The sequence below is a fragment of the Sceloporus occidentalis genome, unplaced genomic scaffold, assembly GCF_023333645.1.
Source record: "Sceloporus occidentalis isolate IW3139 unplaced genomic scaffold, rSceOcc1.0.p SCAF_447, whole genome shotgun sequence".
Taxonomy (NCBI): domain Eukaryota; kingdom Metazoa; phylum Chordata; class Lepidosauria; order Squamata; family Phrynosomatidae; genus Sceloporus; species Sceloporus occidentalis.
The window spans coordinates 83,090-107,017 of NW_028317427.1; the positions used below are offsets into that span (position 1 = coordinate 83,090).

Consider the following 23,928-nt stretch of genomic DNA (forward strand, 5'->3'; position numbering starts at 1 on the left):
GTCCGGGCAATTAAGAGTAATTCTACAAAGAGGCATCTTCTAGAATAACGAAAACCTAGAACATAAATGAAACAGCTGCTATGGGTTAAATAAAAAAAATATATATATAGAATTTTGATGTATTCTATTTTTTCTCATTCTGTTTTGTAAAGACATGAAACAGAATTCAAAAACACTTAACGGGGTGGGTTGCAAAAGAGATACCCCCCGTAACAGACTCTTGAGAAATCACAAGTGATGACCTATCTGACGTTGTTGGTTTATTCAGTTCTTCTGCTCGGCGATATTTCGGATGTACGGACGTTACCGAGCCCGAGAGGAACTAAGAGTAGTCGAGAAGAACAACCCGAAAAGTCTCCCCTAATCAATGCGAGCTTAAATCTCTCTGGTTACATTGTGACAACTACATTCGCCGTTCAATATTCATTGACTCGGTGGCTTCCACTGCACTTGTTATCAACGGGAATCAAACGCATGAATGGACAATTCGAGTGCATGAAATGTGGGCACCGGAGAGGTTAAAGAGAGGCTACATGGGATCAAAATACCCGAGAACCCTTTAAAATTTCCATGTCTTTCTTGTTCCTCCTGCTAGGAAAAAAATATTAACAAATGCAAAAAAAATAAATAATAATAATAAAATAAAAGAAATCATTCGGTTAAAACAAAACAAAAAAAAAGGGCTATAAAAAAAAGTCGGAGCTAGAGAAAGAAAGCACATTTCCAGTAACCCAGGTCTGCACTCTGTAAAACAAACAAACTCGCTGAAGGCGGCCAAGTCTTTCACCAAACAAAAACAAATTTAACTGATGGTGTCAGGAATTTCCCACAATCTCGCTGTGCAGGTGCGGTGCATATTCCCCTCCGCTGAGCTTCTATTTATTTTCCCAAACCAGAGAGAAATCAATAACTCTCAATGCATAACAGAACATTTGTTACAGATTAAGACATATTAATGGAACCTACTTAAAACAAACAAAACGGAACGTGCAAAATGTTTCATCAGTTGGAGAGCAGACATCAGACTTAACCTCGTCTTGGGCACGTCTTGGGAAGCTTGTGTACTAACCACACAAACGTCCAGAAAGCCACGTTTTCTAAGCTCCTCTGACTCCTTCCAAACCTACAGACAAAACCTAGACAATAGCAGCATGTACTAATTAACTAGCCCCTGGCCTCGTGACAGTTATTTGCTATTTTTTGTTCTTTATCGTTGCTTTTTTTGGGGGGGGGGATTGTTTTGGAGGAACCTTCTGTTTCAGTTGTGATACCCAATGTATCTCGCTGCTCTGTGGCGAGCTGACTGTTCGCTCAACTTTTATATGATGTCGGAAAAAGGGTGGCAAGATTGTAACACATGAAAAACAAAAATTATTCCAAGGCCAAAACAGGAGCCATGACATGAAAGCTCAGAGAGCGGCACGGAATTCCAGAGCACGGAGGCTCTATTGGCTTTTACATTAAGTCGGACATCAGTCCCAATTACGTATCGGAGAACGCGTCTCTTTTATTGATTACCTGTTTAATTATTCACCGAAAACTTAACATACATATATATATATATATATATATATATATATATATATATATATATATATATGTTACTGCTGGCACTCAAAGGGTAAACAAATCAATATATTTTTTAGAAAATATTTTCATCTTAACCCAAGAAAGGGAGCATTTTAACTTTAACCCTGTGATAACTATGCAGCTCTGTCTTGAGACCTAGATAATTTGGAATTAACCCAAAGGGAAACCTTTCAATGGTACACGATTTCAAGTCCCCCCCCCCATGCTTTCTAGAACAGAGAAGGTTAATTAATTTCTTAAAGTCAAAAGAGTTCTAAAACAATATTCTAAAATAATGTATTCTGTGGGCACTGTTAAAACACGTCGGCAGTAACTGCTTAATAAAATGGAAAAAACAAGTAAGATGTTTAAAATTCCAAAGTTAGATTTCAGAAAACAAACAAAAATTCAAAAGAAAGCAAAAAAACAACCAGCAACATACCACAGAGCTGATTGTTTTCATTCCACGCTCCCTCTTTCTAAAAAAACAGAAATGGATCCCCGTTTCCATGACGGCAGACACAAGTTCATGAAATTTTGTTGTTTTTGTTTTTTCCCCTCTCACTTGTTTGCCATTGGACTGGTTTGGGACATTTCTCACTCTGCTAAGCTGCAAACTTACTGCTAAACTGAATCAAATCCAAGAGAAAGCATGCAGTGCTCCAACAGAGTGTAAGCTCCTGGGATCAGGGATTCCCCCCCCCCCCCCTAAGGTAGCCTTAAATCCTCAATATGTTCTTGATCATGGCAGGCATACAAGAACTGAAAGAGTTAATTCAGATGTAAGATATTTTGTGTCCAGAACATAGCCGGACTGTTTATCTTTTTTTCTCTCGATGAAAAAGTTCTCCGGTTCTGCCCTGGGCATGTTAAAGACACAGATGAGTGGGGATCTAATTCGATGGCTGAGGGACCCACATGGCGACCTAGATGAATCCCACCTTAATGTTATTCACTGGTATGAGGCTAAAACCTTGGATACATCTCATGCTTAACCCCTTAAGGTTGGGAAACACACCGCCTATCCTTCAAGGTGTCATAACAGCCAACACCCCCTTCCCAACCCATCTTCTGCCATCATTAATGCAAAATGCTCAATACTAAAAATGTAAAAAAAAAAAAAAGGCACAATGTATCAGATTACTGAAAGATACAATTACATATTCCTTAAACCCTAACAATTGGACAGCGGAAAATGTGGCAATGTATTTTGGGGATTGATTTGTTATTTCTGTTCTTTATTTGCTCCAACAAACTATAGAGAGAAACAATGAAACCTCCTTATTTCTGTGGGTTTTCTGGACTCTATAGGGACCATCTGGGAGTTTATCCGGAACACAGTAACATTTTAAACACTTTTTCCTTTTAACAAGGCATTGATATAAACCAACCATAAGTGGCAGATCTTGAAGTCCCTCCATAAAAGTCGCTGGCATTCTCTGGCCGTTGTATGCGGCATTATTTACGATAATCTAGGCTATATCAGAAGGGGATATAGATTACCCCAAATCTCTATATTCAGGGCAGTAAATAAATGCACTGGAAGGCAAGCAGATTTACTCCGAGCTACCAGAAGGTGTCAAACAGCCATCTAGGGGTATGCAAGCTAAACCGTCATCCATCAAAGTACCTCGATTGGGGAAAAAGCTTAAAAAAACGTTGTCTATTCCCATAATGTGGGCAGCTACATGGCACCTCATTTCTGTCCACTTTCTCCATTATTGCTAAATGTCAGGTGCTGGAATTCTGCCATTTAACAGGACAATACACGAGTATCTGTCTCTCCCAAGAAGCCAAATGTTCCACTAATGAATGATAAATCAACTTTGATTACAAAGTGTCGGAGCAATCAGCTCTCAGTTTGGCTCTATAGCTGACAATCTATTTATCTGACAATCCCATTGCTCTCACCCTTCAGGACAGCAGCATGGAACACAAACCATGGAGTTTATTATCCATTAAAGGAAAAAAAACAAACTTCTAATACGGTATTTATTTCAGGAAAACAATCACAATATATTCTATTTACAAGGTGCATGTACCCGCAGCCACATAAGCCATCCCAAGCACTCCAGCTGTGCAGGATTAACAATGTATTTATCCTGAGCTGTCGGACAGAGTAATGGGAGCCGCAGACCCCAACACTTGGAGTGGAAGAAGTTGACCTTCTCTGACTGCAGATTTAAATTAACCCTTCCCCCTTCAATGCCATTTGATAAACTATGTTTTTTTTTTTATCTCGGTGAGGAATGGATAAGCAAATGTGCCTCTCTGCATTCAATAAATAGGAAAAGTCAAAATAAAAAGGGAAAAATACAAAACAAAATGCAAAACGTATAGGATACTTTTTACAGAGTTATTTCTTAACCACGTTGCTTACTTTTTGTGCTGATTTCCTTGTTACATTTTGGAAACATCTGTAACTAAAGTTGGCTGCTTACTATGCGCTTAACATCTGAACCCCCTCCAAACCTTCTCCCAAGATTTGGGGAAGCAAACCCCCCTCCGAACCTTTCCCATGTAAGTTGGCGAAGCAAACCACCCTTCGACGCTTTCCCGTGTAATTTAAGGGAACAACCCCCCCCCTCCGAAAGCTTTCCATTGTAAATTTGGGGGAACAACCCCCCCCCTGAACCTTTTCCCATGTAATTTGGAGGAGAAGGGAGGAAGAATTCTTATGTTTCCGAGAAGCTTCATCGGAACATGTATCCCGAAAGACATGGTAAGTCTACAGGATTCTACTGGCAGATACAAGTGGAAAAGTGATACCCAGAGGTTACAGGGTTAACAGTATAAAAAGAAGGGTATTACATGCTCTCAGCTGTTAACTTACCTCCCACTTTCTAGGAGTTCCCTCCCTCCATCAAAAGAACTCCTCTTACAAGCAGTGAAATGGTGCTGGGCTGACACTTGGAATTATTTCCATTTAGATCTGGTTACAAAAGATTTGACCGCCACTACTCCACGCCAGAGTCAGTCACTTCCTTTACGTCACACAACCACACAACAAAAAGAAAAAAAAAATAAAAAAAAAAAAATCGACAAGCGGGCGCAAGAAAGGCTTTTAACACAAAGTGGGAATTAGCCGTGCTCCCTCTGCCAAGTACAAGTAGCGAGAGGACAAAAGAGAGGGGGGAAAAAAAGCACGAAAAACAAAAAAAGGAAAGGAAACAAAAAGGAGAAAAAAAATCGAGATCGATCCTCATTAAACGTCTCTGCCATTCATCACTCCGTCTTACGACACCGCTGCTTTTTTTGAAACTGACAAACGAGAAATCACACATGGAACTAAACTGCACGAGAAGACATTGACCACGCCGCGGTGTAACATGATTACAGCAGCTCGGCGAAATTAAAAGACGCTTTGCTTAAGCCCTACATCCAACTGCCAAGGAATTGCCTTTTTAGGTTTTTTGTAAAAAAAAAAATATATATATATCTATTTGTAACACATGCAAAAGTATTCAAAACAAAAACACTACGACACAGATCGACGGAGACCAAACCTGTTCGAGAATTCACTAAACATTCCCCCCCACCACCACCCCGATCGCTATATTGTTGCATTCGACTTTTCTCCGTAAAACTTCAAAAGAACTTGGTAAACAAAGATCAACGAGAGAACAAACCGGAGAAAGCCTCGACGTTCCTTTTCCGAAATACGATAACGAAAACCGGGCAAGTTTCACGCGAGAAAACAAAAAACAAACAAAAACAAACAGAAAAAAAAAAACAAAAAACCCTAAAGAAAATCAATGATATATTGACAAACCTGACATACTCCATTTAAACAGCCACGGGATGGAAGAGACGGGCCAGGCAGGATTAAGCGTGGTAGTAAGAGCCTCGGTATTCTCAGGTTGAAGACAGATTGCATGCGTAAGGGTACTCCTGTGCCGAGAAGATGCAAAAAGCCACCCTAACGACCACGCCTTTCTCAGCCAATCATAACCAGCCTCTAAATATAATCACTTGAAACACCCGACACAATGAGCCTCCTCTTTTTACTGACGGCAGGTGAAATAATGCTTTTGTGAAAGCAAAAAAAAAAAAAAAGAAGGGGGGGGGGATGCATTTGCCTCCAAAGAACTCTCTGGTTAATTGCTGTTAACCCTTTGACCTGACCATACATGTGGCAGCTTTGTGAGATGAATGACAAACAGGGGATATTTATCCTTAATCAAACAGGGCCCCCCCCCACCGAAGAACACATTTTGTGGAGGGAGGGTAATATAGGGCGACGGACTGAAAATAAACAATTTTAGAAGTTTGAGCTTCGATCGGAGGGGCGGAAAAGAGTAGAAAATAAGGAAGGACAGCGAGGCTCTCAGCAAAATACGTAAATATTTACACTGGCTTTTTACATTTTTTTTTAGAACATTCAATATAAACAAATACAGTAAACAAAAACAAGTTAACCGGTTACTCACCGTAACCCTGGGCTCTCTGAGCACTGACGGCAAGCGGTTTAACACGCCGTGACTCCGGCATGCATAGAGTTAACGAGTACTAAAGCTCAGCAGGACTAGAGTAGTAACAATGTTTAACTTTTCAAAAGCTGAATTCTTTTTTTTAATCTTTTCTTTCTTTTTTTTTGTTCTCTCTCTCTCCCCTGCCACCCCCCGACCCCCCCCCCCCCCTCCGGGATACCAGCTCAGTGCCAGAGTTTGGAATCTTAACCGAAACAAGCAGCAAGCAATCTTTGAACCGCTTCCCTTCCACCAACCTGAAGTTCTGTTTTCTGTTTATTTGTTTACTTGCGGTTGCTGACGAAAACAAGCAACAAAAGCATTGTCAACATGTGTCTGCAGCGAAACTTGTTCTCCCATATGCCTTTCCTGTTAGGGTTTTGCTGTATACAAAACAAATCCATATTGTTTGTGTCCATCTGCTGTGCTGTTATCTGTTCTGTTTTCACGACTGTCTGCAACAGATAACCTTCCAGACAGGCGTTCTACTCCCATGGACCATATTTTATCTATTTTTTTTCTCATTATTCTTATTTATTTTTTTTAATTTAAGGGGGAATTGCATGTTTAACCCCTTCCTTTCCCAAAGCAGACAGGTTAAACCTGCTCCCGTACTCAGACCTTGGACTACATGTGTTACTGTATAAGTGGGTAATGACTCCCTAGCAGTCAAGGGGTTAATAATGGCTCTGATGAAGCCATATTCTATTTTATTATTTTATATGATAAAAAAAACAAAAAAACAAGGAGGTCTGATGCCAAATGAAATAAAGCAGAGATTGCGGTCCTGCCTAAAGTGCTTTTGTGTCAGATGAATTTATTAATGAGATTTTCTTCCAGGTTACAAACTGTGTCCCCTTCCCCCGCCCGGCAGCATATCCCTATGAATATTTATTAGGGGGGAAAAAATGCTTTCTGGTTAGCAAAAAAAAACAACAAAACTCCGAAATGAATGCATTGGCTATTTTTTTAATGTCTGGTACATGAGGGGTTAATAGAGGCTATCTAAAAAAGGTAAGGAAATAGTAGCAGTAACAGCTTCTCAAATCCAGAAAATACAGGATTGCAACTTTTTATTTTTAATTTTTTACAGTTTTTTGTTATTCCTTGTGTTGGAATCTGAAGAAAATGTAACGTAAAATATTCCTGAAAGGATATTGTCTGGCCGCTATACGTTAGCTATACGGTCAGTTTATGCACTACTGTTCAAAAGTTTGGGGTCACTGAGCTGGTTTTATGGAAAACAAAGACATTTCTGTCTGTAACATAATTACAAAAAGGGTTTTCTAACCATCAATTAGTCTTTTAAACTTAAACTTGGATCAGAAAAACAGGAGTGATGGGAGCGATAAAGGGCCATTGGAACCCAGGAGTGATGGAGTGATAAAGGGCCATTGGAACCCAGGAGTGATGGGAGTGATAAAGGGCCATTGGAACACAGGAGTGATGGGAGTGATAAAGGGCCACTGGAACACAGGAGTGATGGGAGTGATAAAGGAGTGATGGGAGTGATAAAGGAGTGATGGGAGTGATAAAGGGCCATTGGAACCCAGGAGTGATGGGAGTAATAAAGGGCCATTGGAACACAGGAGTGATGGGAGTGATAAAGGGCCTCTGTACGCCTATGAAGAAATTCCATTAAAAATCATCCGATTCCAGCTACAATAGTCATTTACAACATTAACCCCGTGTGCGCTGGATTTCTCATCCATTTCATGTTTTTGTCATGGACAAAATTAGATATTCAGAAAAAAGGAAATTTCTAAGTGACCTCAAACTTTGGAACGGTTGTGTATTCAAGCCACTGTATTGGATGTCTTCACCATGTGAAATACATACATCGGGACTTGTTTCGAAAGATAAATTCTGGGGAAAAGCTCTAACCAGAACCAGAACTGACCGACTAAAACGAGCCGATACCTTAGGAAAAGAGGAGAATTAACTTAAAGCTACAACAATATCAAAGAGTTGCAACTTGCAAACAATGTAACAATAACTGGAAGTATAAACAGGTACGTCGATACGAACGTAATCACTAAGCGAGGCCTGTGACGTGTATCAGACGGCAGAGTAACGGCGAGCGCACCGAATGCTAACCTGTTACTCCTCTCTATCGGGCCGCGAGTAAACGGGGATATCCCTCCACAGCTGGGCTCTAGCTCTATGTCATGCCCCATCACCGCTCCATCTGCCCAAAGACAATACTTTCTACCACGTGAACGTTTTCTGGTCCTCCTGATTGGTCCTCTCTTCGTGTCCAATAGGAAGCCTCCCTTCTCACCTACATTAAGAGAACTCTGCAAACTGTTGGCAATTAATGTTTCTTCGAGTGGCGGCTGAAGCATTATCTTGATTTGATACTACGGTGCCATTTAGCTTAATCGTAAGCTTTTCACCTCAAAATTTCTTTTAGGTGTAACGTCTTTCTATAAACAGCTGATCAAACTAGAGAAATAGATCAGGGTGACTCTCGTCCTCTCATGGCTTGGAATCAAGAAGAAGGACCAACAACTACTTTCGCAAACTTTGAAAAGCAGACTTATCACCGTAGCAACCAATAGGATGGTTCAATCACCCGGGAATTCCATTGGTTTCCATGATAAGACAACTTTTCCCATTTTTAAACATAACCCCGGCATGCTTTCTAAAAAGGACACCTTCTGTAAGGTCTTGTGGGGCACCTGGAAGAGTTTGTTACCCGGTGGCTACCACGTACACGGCGGCCATACTGCAAAGATGAAAGGCCTACTGTATGAAATGTGATAAGGAAAAACTCCAAGGTGCTGCGCTGTGATCAGAAAACAAATCCAAAAGCTACATGTCTGCCCATCCAACACCATAAAGGGCATCGCTTTCAACCAAACCAGAGATTGCCTCCCCTGCGCCATCTTCTCTTAATAACCCGCATTTATTTAATAAATAATTGGAAAGCATGGAATCTGGAAATGGGGTAACACGCGTTCTGTTAACTCTTTCCTCTTCAATCCCTTTGTAAACAGCACAGAATTTGGCTAAAGGAGATAGCAGACATTTCAGTAAGATGTCACCAAGGTCCCTCCGAGTGACCCATCCCCCCATGCAAAACATCTGCCATGGCTGATTAACATATTAATGCTTCAAGACACGGGGCGAGCACTTGGCCTAAATTAGCGCTTACCGGCTGATAAAGACCAGTATACATGCTAATTTCACCGTCTCAGAAGTGTCGCTTTGAAAGAAATGTGCATTTCACGTACATCAGTAGCAAAGGACATGGTCCTTTGGCCTCTCTGCCAACAGTCAGGGGGGCGGAATAAAAGAAAAATGTAAGAAAAAGGGAAACAATTCCTATTTATGGTTATTTAACGTCACATGGGAGGCGCTGGCATATCGTCCCATTTTTATTTTTATTTTTTTGCCGCGGCATTGGGAAGCTTCATAATTACAATTCTGAAACCGGGTAGAATATGATTGAATCATTAATCAGAGTCCTACTGAACAAATTAGCGCCTGGAGTTCGCCCGCCCGCCCGATGTACGTCTCAATACACCGAGGGGGTGATCTCACACGTCTCCAAACACCACAGAACAAAGAACTTTACCCACCTTGGATGCAGACTTCGCTCGGAATTCTATATATATTTAATAATAACCAAAAAAAAGAAATATCTGAATTTGTTATAAAATAAAATTCCTGGTCCGTTTAGCTACAAGAGTCTATTTAGAGTGTAAGCTCTTTAACACCTGACATCTGCAGGTATTGCAGGCCCTCCACATCTGCTTAATTACATTGTACAACAACACGGAATCTGTTGCCGCTATATAAAGAAACGGCAACGTAATAATATCATCAACAGAAATAATATAATATAAATAATATCAAAATAAAGGTATGTGATAGAAAATACCTAAAATATAACATTTAAAACATATATTTTTTCCCTTTTTAACAAGGGGGTTGATAGCCAGGTGCAGAGTATTGTGACAGAGAGGCCACCGGGGGCCAATAATGACACCTATCGGCAGGAGGGATTGCTGGGGGGGGGGGAACGCGCCTATTTAAATCACCGACATTCCGCAAAGTGACTCGAAAAACCTAAACGCGGCTATATATAAAGTATAAAATATACCGCACCTAATAACCAATGATTGCACTGTATCAATTAAAATAAAACTGTGCATTAGGAGCCAGTTAATGCCTTGTGAAATACGGCGGCTGTAAAGGCCATAAATCTTTTCTATTGCCTGCTCTTACACAGCTTAAGCCCCTGTCTCTTCTGCTGTAACTCAGAGCGGGCGGCGCGACTGTTAGACCGCGAACCTCCATTCCGCCGGGGCATCTCCCGGGGCATCTCCCAGGCTTCGTAGGTGACTATCCCTGGGAGGACAGGGTAAAGCACCTCCTCCCCTGGGGTAAATCCACTGTTCTCCAGGAGCTTCTCAATATATTTACACCCTGAGCCATTAACTGGGTTACGATGTCATCTACGTGTGAGCTGAGGTGTAGATTGTAAGCTTGCGAACAGGGCTCTCTCCACCAAATGTATCGGTTTGTCTTAGTCTGTCAATTCTTGTCTTGTCATACCCCTTGAATTTATGTATTGTATTAAGCGCTGCGTAAACTGTTGGCGCTATATAAATAAAGGACAATAATAATAATAAAATAGAACGGTGCTACGCTAGCCATGGGACCGTTCATGCCATCAAAAGAGACCAAATTGTTCCAAATACTATGTTTCCTGCAGACACTCTAAGAGACCGTCGATTAACAACGTAATCCCAATTCACAATCTCTGTATTACGCTGTCACTGTATATACAATGTAGCAAAGAGACATAATAACTGTGGTTGTGATCCTCTTCTCACTCGCCGGCTATAGAACGCTTTTATTACTGTCCGCTGGAATTCTCTTACATGTTAGGTTGTTATATGTTTCAAGTGTAGTAACAAATGTTGCAATCTTGTTTATTCCAGAAGTTGTTTTTGTGCCACGGAGGTGATGTCAGACTCTGACCTGCGTTTTCCTGTCATCAAAACTACAGCTAGTAGTGATGTCATTTGCGATGTCAACAGATCTCCAGAACTCAGAAAAGTGCCTTCCTTTTGTAATTCTACTATTAGGTAGGTGGCCCTGAGTGACAATGCCATTCTGACTCAAAATAACACATTTCCACTTTTCTGATATAGCTGCCATCACAGATGCATTTATTGCTGCGTTCCAGAACTTCATGGTAAAGAATCGCCTTTCTTTCTCAAGTCAACACCTGCCCTCTTCTCATCAAGAACAGAGGGGTCCGCTGAGCAGTTCAAATCTCCATGGTAGTTATTACTTTACTACAAAGAGAAAAATATATGCCTACCCCATGCATGTTTAATACCCTCACTGTATTACCCTCTACCACTTTTGCTGGGAGGCTGTTCCATTTATCTACCACCCTCTCCCCATGAAAGGTAATAACCAAAAAGAAAGGCCAAAAAACAAAAAATTTAAAGTGCCACCAAACTATCACCGAGGGCAGTCAACCATTTCCTGTTCCGTATCGATATCTTTTGTTTACACGATTCTTATTTACTTTTTTTTACTGCATGTGGGACATTTTGTGGTTCGGCAGCCAGTCAAAACAGGATATCTTTATATCGCTGAATGTATGGCCGCCAGAGGTGTAAAAGAATTGTACGAGTTGACTTAGTACTGAAATTTTGGGTGAAGAATTTAGAAAAAAGAAAAATTATAACAAAATGTAGCCAAATGAGTCAATTTTTATAAATAAATAAAAAAAATCCTTGTTATGTTACAACTATGCTTTATTTCTAAACACACCCTCTTTTTAACCCACTAAATATGTTTCAATACAAGAGAAACAACATTTTAATAACCAACTAAAACCTCAGCTGTGTCGAAATTTTTAATCGCCCATTTTACCAACTTTACTTTGGCGAATGGTTCTTCTGGGCACACTGGGCACTCGTGTGAACTTTAAAAAGGTTGCATGCTATGATACATTACTAACTCTACAAAAGAGAGGAAATGGAAGAAGAAATTTTTTCTTGCTGATAATATTTTTTTTTAATTATTTTTGTAAATAAAATGTAAAATAAGACATTGGTCTTTTTTACATTATTTTTATTGGAATAGTCTACTATTTTTTAGAATTTACTGCCTGGTGAGTAAGATTGTCATAATAACATGAGAAAATTATTTATTTATTTTTTATTTATTTTTTATTTATTTAAAACATATAACTTTGGGTTTATGATTTCTTACACATCCAGAGCCCAATAAAATGTTGGCAATTTTTTTTTTAATAAATGGGAAATAGAGCAGCGGAAAAAAATAAAAATGCATTATATTTCCTGAAAATCTTAGATTAGAGAAATAGCATTCCTGCTTGAAACCAATTTATGTCAATGATCCGGGTTTGTCTAGGAATGGCTGGAGAAGGCAAGTGGGATATCATGGCTTATATCAAAAGTGTGATTTTCGGAGACTTCTCCCTCTCTATTTCTGTAGAGCGTCTATTTACAGATCTCAAAAACCAAATAATAGAAGCTCCCGCAAGGTGGAAAAGCGTTTCCAAGCAATTTCTTTATCTGACGGTATCCCTGTATTCAATTTGCTCTTAACAAGTCTTTGTGCTATGAAGGACTATACCGTGTGTTAAAAAAACAACACCACTGATCCTTAAAACAATTTAAAATAAAATATTTGGTTAAACCATTAACTACAAACTATGAACTAAATCTAAAACTATCGACCCAAACGGGTCAGAGGCTTCGTAAAAAAAAAAAAAAAAAAACATCGGCAAAACCGAAAATCAATTTGTTTCTTTGAAACACTATTTATTCTTTCAAACATGATGCAAACATGAAAAAAGGGAATCAATATTTACTATATTGAAAATAAATTAAGGTGACAAGACATCGTTGACATATTTGAAATACGGGACTTCGAAAATTCATTAAATATACATAGAATGGTTGTTCAGCGGCGGTTGGAAGAGGACTTTGGTCCCTATGTTTATTTAAGCTTTTCTGCGGAGGGGGTGAGGGACACATGAAGTTCCTCAGTTTTCGATTATTTGCTGTTTTTCGTGTCGTAATCTCTGATTCATGGAAAAATCAGTATTTTACGAATAAAAAGTTGTTGTTTTTTTGTAAGCTGTTAGCATGTGAAAAAAATATAAAAATAGTGTTAAAGTTCTTTAAAATGAGCAATTCTGGTTCAAGACGTTAATTGTCATCTCATCACTATATCCACCAATGGAATCTTCCTGCAGAGTGGAACATTCCATTGGTTACTATGGTGATAAGACCACTATTACACCCTATATTAACGTGGCGGTGGAAGGGGCAGACTAGATGGGCTGAATGTTACAAATTGTATGTTTCTACAGTTTTGTATGAAGAATAGGTTAGAAGGGTAACACAACATGCCGGTGAGCGGGTCGGGGGGGGACACCTGAATAGAGTATACTGTTGAGTGCAGTTTGAGCCAAGCGGCCTTCACCTCGGGGATTTTACCTGCCAAGTTCAGGTCTACAGATAATCTTGAAAATACCGTACAGCTCCTTCTCGGAGTTCGAGGTGATTGCTATTAGTAATGGCTGTGTATAGTTTCCATATACAATGTATCACACACACACACACATATACCATAAAGCCAGACTGTCTAAGCCCAAGATGTGGGTTTTTCCAATTAGCCTCTGTTTTAACATCTGTTCACAGACTGCCTGTAACTTTCATTATTACAGCAATGCACAGTTTGATTTGGGTGCCTGAAATAAAGCCAATGTCTGCAAAATAATAGCTCAATTACGCTTTGTTTTGCTTTCATTAATCTTAAGAGTTTTTTCAAGTGTGATAAAGTCACTTTTAATCAAATACACAAATTCCCCTTTGCTTTCTGCTCCTATTTGTATGTCACCCCCCCCCCCCCCCTCCATTTCTTCATACGGCTTTGGAAGTCTTTTTATTTATTTCTTTTTTTTTTAAACTGATTCAAAAGAAAGAGTTTAAAAGAACTAAAGTCCGTAAAGTGACGGATCCTCACTTTTTTTTCCAGGGAGCAGCGAGGTTCACTATCATCCGGCACCCAATGGGTTAAAGAAGTCAAAGCTTCAAAGTATCGCAGTTTCACGTCGATGTAAAAATGATAACATTTTAACACTGATTTGAGAAATGTAAGAATTAAATGAAGCTGAAGGTCTTCTATACCAGGGGCAACCAACAAGTAGATCGTGGGTCTACAGCTCTGAAGCCTCTCAGCCAATGTACTAGAGAAATACAAGCAATATCACTACATGATGTCAGACATATGACATCACCGCATCATTCATGTCAACATCAGGCTGAATCCCTTTTTGTATATAAGCCCCAAATTTCCAACTCAACCTTATTTAAGAGGCAATAAACATGTTTAATATTCATCATTTATCAAACTTCATCCAGCTCTGTAAAATAACCCAGTAGTCACCCCTTTTCCTGAACCAGATCAAACCTTTCCGATCCCCTTCTATATCAGGAGATACAATTGTCCAAAAGTTAACACGACAAGCGCCCTGGGTATCAAAATGATGCCCAACCATATTCAGGCAGTCTGGGATCAGCGAGAGTTCGCATTAGGGAGAGAGGACGCATTATCCCAATCTGTTTCTAATACGTACGGAGCACATAATTTTTTACAACATGACAAGGAAAACAAACTTAATAAAAGTTCCTGATCTTCTGTTACTCAAGCACACTAGATCATGCTATGTTTATAATTTTTGGACCATGATATCACGCTGAAGTAACAACTGCTAAGCAACACAAGACCAGTTACTAGGTATGACATCACTGTCTCTACGCGGATCGTACATACTGTAACATTTTGGGGGGCAAGGACATTTTCTACACTCCGCTATAATAAACACTTCTCGTCACCTGGTTAAAGTGATTTTTTTTCGCAGCTAAAACATCTTTTTCGGGCTGTTTAGAGAATGTATGAAGTTTCATATTCCATCTGAAGAGATCGATCATATAAAAGGTGTGACGTTTGACTTCTCTTGGACCAATATAAGCATTTTCGTACTGGATCAGAAACAATATTGCAGAACTTGTGATGGTGGTGATGGGGCAAAAGATATCCAGAGCGAAGCTTTATGACTTTACTCTGGGTGCTGGGTTAGGTTCACCGAATATCTTTACCGAATATGCTGAGATAACTTCCAGCTAATCTCTCCACCCAGGTTTTTTTTGACAATTAACAATTTTGCTTACATGCTGAATTGAATTGAGAAAAGATCTCGAATAAGCAAAGATTGTCAAGTTTCATGTCAAACCTATTTGAAAGTTGTACGTTGCAGCTGAAGGGAAGAAATAAGACCCCAACTGTAAGAAATGGCTAACCTCACAGCATGTGTTATGTACATAGAAGTTCAGAGACAAGTTACAACTGCAAAGCTCGGTCTGGAGGTAGAGAATATGTCTATTAGGGTTTCTTCACTCAATATACCAGATGTGTTAAACGAGATATTGCTATATGTTGATAGATTTTTATGCCGAGTTCCAAGTCCAGTCTGATGATGTATCCCACTTCTACCACCAATCTGTGAAACCCAAAAATCCATACTAAGTAAGATCCCCGTGAGTCATATTTCATTTATTCACCAATAAATTCTCCAAGAACTCCAGGGCTTGTTAAGACTCCACTGCTTTACGTGCCGCTGCTCAGCCGACAGCAGAAGCGGAGTCATCGTGCCGCCATTCTACCGACATACCAGGTAGACGTTAACACATCCTCTACTGCTTTTGTGGATAGCAAAAACCCAAAATAAACCGAGAAGCAAAGCCTTGGAAGGTTACCGTACAGCTAAAAAAGGTAAATTAAAATGTTAACTAATACATCAGGATTCTAAATGGAGTTCTGCACCCAACTTTTCCAAGTGCCTCCGATATGTCACTATCTTACCCTTCTTCTCTGCTGGTGTTTTCTTTTTGCCCGGGCTTGAAGCCAGATACACGGGGCTGCCCCTCACTGTCACTTCTGTTTCAATTGGGTTTGCACCCACTGCTCTTATTATAGGCTTTAGGAAATTTCCTGAGCATTGGAACTGCTCCAGTGCTTTTGCTCTAATGAGTTGCAGACTAGAACACTTTGGTGAGCGTATGTCAGGCTAGTGCCATGGCGTGTTTTTTTTTTCTTTTTTTTTAAAGGAAGAAGGGGAAAAAAAAAAAAACAGTAGTACAAAAATGCTCTGCCTTCTCAAATTGACAGAAAATTGACCTCTGCACTTCATCAGAAATTCCTGCAGACTTACAAAATAAAGGAGTTTGCTTTTATCACCCACAGTGCGCCTCATATGGAAAAAATGGAAAACACTACATCACTTGACCTCAGCATGCCTCCTTTCCAGCCACAGATGAATATTATGCATAAAAACTACTAAATCAATTTAACATGTTAAAAAAAATACAGAGGTTCTCATTAGTAACGGAACACATGGTGTATACTTTTTTAAAAGGGGGTTCTAAAGGGATTCTTTCCAGAGAACGTTTAAAAGTCCAGATTTGAACGGAGGAGTGAAATATTCCCTCTGATTTATCTTAAAATCGTTGAAGGGAGAGTCAAGAGTTTGATAATAAGTATTTATTACTTATTATTAAGTATTACAGGAAGCTTGGTGTTTTTATACACATTTTTCGGGGCTGTAAAACGCTGTTATACGTATATAGCCAGAAACATTCTGAGCTCCTAGAAAAAGAAGCACATCAAGGGAGGAGAGGGAGTCAGTGGGATTTGGTTCCAAAGAGGGACTAGCCCTCCTAACAATGGGCAGATGGTAGGTATGCAGGTGCAATGGCATGGCTAGAGCAGTGAAGATATTTAGTCTAAAGTAATGTATGATATCTTTTAGTGGATCAACGGAGTTTAAGGTCCTTCTTGCGGTTGGTTAAGCCTGAAGAAGGTACTTTAAAAACGTGTGGCCCGTGAAACCTTGCTGTGTAGAGATTGTGTGTCTTATTTGTGTAATTTTCGATTTACACAACAAGAAGCATTTTAAAAAACACGCAATCGTGACATGTTCTAGTATCAAGAGAACAAGCATAAACTTTACATGCGTGTCGGCCAAATTAAATTCCTTACCGCAAAGGATTAATCTCTCAACATAAATGACGGAGAGAAACAAGCGCAAATGAACACCAAGTTCCCACACAAACAGGGATGATGGCCAGAGCGAGTCACACCTTCTACAGCCCTATCCCCCTGTGAAAAACAAAAGAGAATCCTAAAAAAAACATCTGTCTCCCTTCTAAATGATAAAATCCAAGCTTAATTCATGACTATCCACTTTAATATGGGCTCCTACAGGACTATGCAGCTCCACATTCTCCTCCATGGCTCTACAATTGAGAACAGACGTCTCAAGCAAACTCCGGAGGAAGGCAGTAAACATACGTTACTATTGCTCCTCTTTGGGCTCCAAGTCCCTGTTGCCCCTTTTCTCTTCCCTGATGCCCCCTCTTTTCTAGGAGGTCAGAATGTTTGCTGGGTATGAGGGGATCGGAGGGCTCTACAGCCCTTAAAGCCCCGATAATGCTAACTTGCCAAAATAAAATATATTAGTAAAGCCCCGCCCCTAGCCACACCTTTAACCCCACCCCTAAAAAGTATCCCTCTGAAGTCATTTAGAATGTTGGGAATTATGGCTAAACATACAAGTTAAGGTTTGGGATAACTCAATTGTCCCAGCCTTTTCTTGATCTCCAACCCATCTCGTTAACCAACTTCCCCAACATTCTCGAATATATCTGTAAAGAAAAGCTTTAAGAATACATGGAGATTTTCTTTTTCCAACCATCCCAAGTGAAATCTCATTCCTTACAAGCTTTACGAGCTTAATCTGGGAATTAAACGTCTTCGGGAGGAAGCATGCGGCTAGAACATCTCTGGCACAGTTGCACATAATATAAGCCTCGATGGGCGATGGTCGCCTCTCCGGATTTCGAGCGCCGGTGAAAACTGTTAACGCCGTCATCTGTCATCCTCCGAAAAAGCCACACTCCTTCCTCTCACAACACAAGTGGACTACCAGCGAGGGCCTGGCAGTGTTACTTCTAATTACCTCTTTTTCACTCCTGATCCTGTGGCTCTCATAATTAGTTACCTGGGGCTGCAATCCAATTTGAAGTGATGACAAGAAAGTGATCCATGAAAAAGTAATAAGTTAAATCCAATTTCAGCCTTCTTCTAATTAAATGCACATGGAACTAATGACTCAAGCCCGACCATTTCAGTGATAATGGTAATTAGCGAGGTGGGAGTCCCTTTCTCGCTCAACACACTTAGGTGTACCACGCATGGTAAACGCCAGGAATACTGTTAATTACGTGTCATTTTGTTATCAATTTACACGTATTTGACCAGTCAAGTCTGCTTCCTCTGTTTTAACGTTATTCCACGGTAATCATAACATTACCTATGATCTATTATCTACAACACACGTTTGGCCTTGAAACTTCCTTTGATATCGTCTTCTGAAGCTGGAAGCCTAAGATAAAACGGTGTGGTCAGATAAAAAAAAAAAACTGCAGGTATAAAAAAAATAAAAAAATAAAAAAAAATATTAAAAAAGGTTATTCTGATCGGTGTCATCATAACCCGCGTCTTACGAGTGTCACATAACCCCACTTGTGCTTCAGTTGCTGTCCTTGTGGGAAAAAAAGCACGTGAGGAGCTTATTTATCAAATGGTTACAATTTATCTCAAATGAGATAAACAGAATACCTGGCAATGTTATTTTAATGGCACTTATTCATCAATGTGTCTAAAATATCTCAGCGGATTGATGGAAAAGCCCCATACACAAATGTCACGTAACATAAATAACATTCATTAACAAAGACTAAAGGTTTACTCTGACCTTAGACTATCAAGACGATGTCAAAAAGTTACCCCCACCTACTTGTTCAGAAAAGTATAAAAGCATTAGCTCTAATACATTTATTTTAACAAAATTCACGAGCCCTTAGGTCTGTTTGCCACAGTTTGGTGCAAGAACTGGGGAAAAAAATCTTTTTTTGTCTAGGAATTCTTTTTATTATTATTATTTATTATTATTATTATTTTTACATTATCGGGATCTTTTTTTTTTTTTTTTTTACGGGACATCTTAGCTCCCAGGGGGGCACGAAGCATAAACACAGACAGAAGAAAATCCTCATTTCTCCAGTTGTGTTTAAAGACATTTCACCGCATGCCTTTCAGGGGTTTGAACAATGATTCTAGTTTATGGGTCTCGACCAGTTCACTGTGGGGTCAACGCAGGACCACAACCCACAACAACAAAAAAAAAAAGAAACGGGATTGGAACATTTCAAGATTTTCAACCCCCTATAAATTGCCTTTACGACTTTATTTTTTTTCATTCGACTAATGCAGTGAGGTTAGTGTGAGTGAGAGGCTCCGTCACTCGTCCGTCATAAAACATTCTGCTACAAAATAATAATTGTCGTGCCCAACTTTCTCTGAGAAGTGATCAGTTCCAGAATTATGCCAGTTTATGGAAGGTATAATCGTCTTTGGTGTTGCCCATATTACCCCAGGAGGCAATAAATATATAAATTATTTAATGAGGGATGGGTACTGCCATTAGGGTAACATTAGAAGAGGAAATCATTCTGACCAGAACTTAAAAGTAAAACTTTTAGACCTTTGACATCGTGATGGAGTTTAAACAATGACTATTTTGTTCTATTTTTGCATAACTGTCAACATTGTATCCCTTTTTTTTTTCCTTTATGGCTCGGCGTTTGTGAGATTTCTACATGCCTGCTCAGATACATGACACAATAAGCTGAATATGTTTTGGAAACTATGCTCAGGTGGTCATTTCAGGAAAAGAATGCAATTTATTTTAATTCCATCTTATAATAGGGGGAAAAAATTTAAAAAAATATAAAAAAAAAAATAATAAAAAAAAGGTTTTGTACATTTTTTTTAACAAATACCTAAAAATGAATCTTTGATTTGGATCAGATTAGTTTTACTTGATGTTTTGCCATTGACTTCATTCATTCCTAAAATCAATTACCTGGGGGGGGGGGCGACAAGCTTATTTTTGTGTGACAAATCATGATTTAAATTAAGACCCGGAGATCAGAGCCAGTAATTTTTTGAAATTGTTTGCTGTGAATGACACTAAGTATGGTGGAAATATGATCGCACATTGCCTTTTTTATATTCTACAACGAATGCGTCGCTGGCTTTCTTTGAACGGTACATTGTCATTTTACCAATGCTCTCAGAAGCTGTTATTTCAGAAAGGACGTTCTACATATTTTTGAGCGCCACAAAGAAATCCAAGAGTGGGGTGGGGGGAAGAATGGGCCGTTATTTGAATTAGTGAGTGACAGACTGGGCTCGCAGGCTGTATACATTAATAAATTAGAATTTTAATTGTGTTTCTGGCTGTGGGAGATGCTCCGGTACTTTAATAGGTATCAACAATTTGGCGATGTTATGGAATCTGCAATGTGGTCTCCCCCGTTGACCCCAAGCTGCACAATTCCCCGTCTGACAACAGGAAAGTTTGTAGCTTGGTCTCGATTTGAATCCTGACAAATAAGCTCGCCGCCGCGAAAAAGGTCAGCGCAGCCATATTTCATCCTCTGGAGGTATCCTTAAGACGGCTGCACAACCAAGCAGTCACTTTAGCACCTGACGTCGGACGGGGCTGCTACAATCCCTCGTTAAATTCTGTCCCTTGTGAAAGTATTAAAGAAAAAGCAGCAGCACTGGCAGAAATATATTTTTAGAAGAGCTCATTTACATCGCCGTCCTCCGCTATCCTACCAAGGCATTCCTCCACGCTGCAAGGGTGACACAAAGAGATGAAACATTGAGGAAATCAGCCAAGAGATCCCTCGACTTGTCGCTAACCGTCAGATCCCTTTGCACGTTCCTCTGGGTCTGGAAGACTCTGAGATGCCTCCACATGGCAGGTATGTCTCGGTTTGATGGGAAGCATCTTGTCTGAGCCCTAAATTTAATGTTTGTTTCTCAGCACTTTTACGTTTTAAGTACCTGGAGTTACATGGGGTGGCGGGATTATGTAGGGAGAGGTTGGTCGCTTTTTGATGGTTATGTTGGACTTGTGTCTTTGGTCTGTCAAAGTGGGCCCATTGGTTCTTCCAGAATGATTTTTGAAAGGTAACAGGTGTATAATTAGCCCAGTGTGTGTCTGTCTCAATAGGAAATGAATCACTTATTTGTACTCTATGGGTGGGTGAGATGTCTCCTGTGAGTGAGGAACCTGCAATAACCATTGCGCTACAGCAACAAATTATGAGAAAAAGAAACCACATGTAACGTAATGTATGTAAAAAGGGTAACATTAATTATACATTTAAAAAGTGTCTAGAAATATTAATTCTGGTTGGTTTTGTCCACAATTAGATGATACTTCATTTCCAAATACAACGTGCCACTTGTTTGTTTAGACGGAGAACACAGGTAATTTTTTTTTAAGTTTGGCTCTACAATTAATTGTCACAAAACCATAAAGACGTCTGCAGGTCTACTTGTTCTCACCAATGCCTCTAAACCGTAGATACATTTGTTCCTAGAGGAATGTTGATTCCAAATATAAAGTCCTGCTGCCACCTAAAGTAACACTTTTCTTTAATAAACAGGGCACACTTCATATATTTTAGGAAATACATATTACCCAACCAGTCATAATGCGGATAACGGATCTCTATCAACACCTAGTAAGCACCCTGGTGAGCGTCTTGTGCAAAAAAAGGGCTTTGATAATTCCATTAAGTAATCTGTAGAATTTAACGACGTATTATAGAGGACCAAACAGAAGTGACTTTTTACTCCTAGGTCAGCACAATGCTATTTTTTCTACATTATTCAATGGCAACGCAAATAAATGTTCTGACAACATGGATCCACAGTCTGGGGTTTTGGGGCCCTGTGATGTAAACCATGAACGCTTAGGTGTGTTATTTTGCCTGATGATGCTATCTGATCATCAGCGTCAACATACGTTTTCAACATTGTAAAGAGTAGGGGCCCATTTGTCACCAAAACTGAATAACTACCGTATGAGAAAACAGAGACAGACCTTCTAGGAAGGTCCAAGAAGGCCTGCAGCAGACGTAAGTATTTTCTCACCGTTGAACGATAACCATACCTGGGAACTTCCCTGGGGCTGGATCCAGTAGATCTCCCTCTCTTATTGAAGGTACATCTGCCTATGCATAGGGTGGGGGCAACCAAATCACTCGAAAGTTGCTGCTAAGAGGGACAGGACCGGGGCATGAAGTGGACGGGGCTGATCAGAACTCTCCTGACTGGAGATTAAACTCGCTGACCCAGAGGCCCGGTTTTCAGAGCCTTGGGGCAAAATCCAGACAGTTCCCAGGTATGATGATCGCAAGGTTTTGTTAACTTCTTGAAATGAACTGTATCGGCATAAATACTCTGTGCACAAGAGAACGGAATCTTGGGTGATAAGCGTCTCCTACCTGGAGGGATGGTTGTTTGTCATTCCTTTTGTGGGACTTTGCTCCACTGGCTTGTTGCTGGTGTATTAATAGCTGCCTTGCAACCTGAAGAGCCTGAAACAAGAGAAGGGGAAGCCACAATGTTAACTTGTGTATAAATAATGTCAAAATAATTTATTACAGACTTTATTCAAATTAAAAAAAACCTTAATGACATCACAGCCGCCCTCTCCCATCTCTAACCAACTTTTTGAGAGGTGAACACATCTTGACCCAGTATTATCTCCACCAGTGCCATTTTCAAAATGTAAAAAGCGTTAGACCAATTTATGGATAGTTTTTAATTATCAGTAAACGCTTCTTTTTTTCCTAGGTTACGCTATCACGCTATCACGAGGTGGTAAAATAGGGTCTCATTAAACTCCCCCCCCCAAAAAAACATTTTGTCTTTTGTCGCTTAATTGCACCAGATATATTTCTATTTTAGACGCTGATGTTTCATAGTGACACCCGTAGCATTAGGCGAGAATTATGTGACGGGTTTCATCCACACAGGGCTTAATCACGGTGAGTGATTACGTGATATGTTCGTAAAGCATGTAAGAAAGTTCTCACATTTTGGTGTCGCTACATTTCTTTTTCTGTAAAAAAAAAAATATATATATATCTATATATATATATATTTTTTTTTTTATCTTGAATTCCATCCCTATTAGGATACAACAGAGTTGGACCTTCTGGGACGTCTGGTGGAGATACTGCGGTGACTCGGCCACCAAACATTTTGTGTTGGACAAGATATCGCTCACTCTTGCTATTGGGAAACGATTACAGGTTCCGTTGGGAGATCCCGTGTCAGAAGCTACCTGGATCTGCATACAGCTAGAATACATGTGCACATGGAGATAAACCTCTACTTTATTATGCCCCGGCGATGGTCAGGGCAATTAAATGCAGCCTATCTTTGAGAAACCCAAGGAGTCAACTGGCCATAATTCTTATTATGGTTACTATTGGCACCAAACTATTTAAATTGGTTTTTACTTATGTTTATGAATATATCTCCTACATATTTCCCCAAAAATATGTTTTTTTTAAACATTTATACGTGTAAATCCCTGGCACATGAGATGATATATAGTAACAATAAGAAGCTAAGATGTAAAAGGAGACACATTCTGTTGGTTACATAGTTACATAGTTATATAGGCTGAAAAAAGACCTGCGTCCATCAAGTTCAGCCTTTCCTATGTCTGTTAATTTGTTGCTGTTGATCCAAAAGAAGGCAAAAAACCCCGGTTTCGCTCTTTCCAATTTTGCACTAACCAGGGAAAAAATTCCTTCTTGACCCCAAAATGGCAGTCAGATTTCTCCTTGGATCACTTGGTTACTTTTTCCTTAATAGTTTTGCCAGCATT

General features: G+C 39.7%; 1 protein-coding gene across 7 annotated transcripts in view; it reads right to left on the reverse strand.

Moving 5' to 3' along the window:
- LOC149271927 (forkhead box protein P1) overlaps nt 1-23,928 on the reverse strand; it is a 123,788-nt gene that overhangs the window by 56,041 nt on the left and 43,819 nt on the right. For 6 of the 7 annotated variants that reach the window (XM_089506994.1, XM_089506995.1, XM_089506992.1 and 3 more), the window contains one exon: nt 22,532-22,624. In XM_089506994.1, coding sequence (XP_089363120.1) covers nt 22,532-22,624 — 93 coding nt within the window. The remainder of the gene's footprint in view (nt 1-22,531; nt 22,625-23,928) is intronic. The other variant, XM_089506991.1, reaches the window with a different exon arrangement.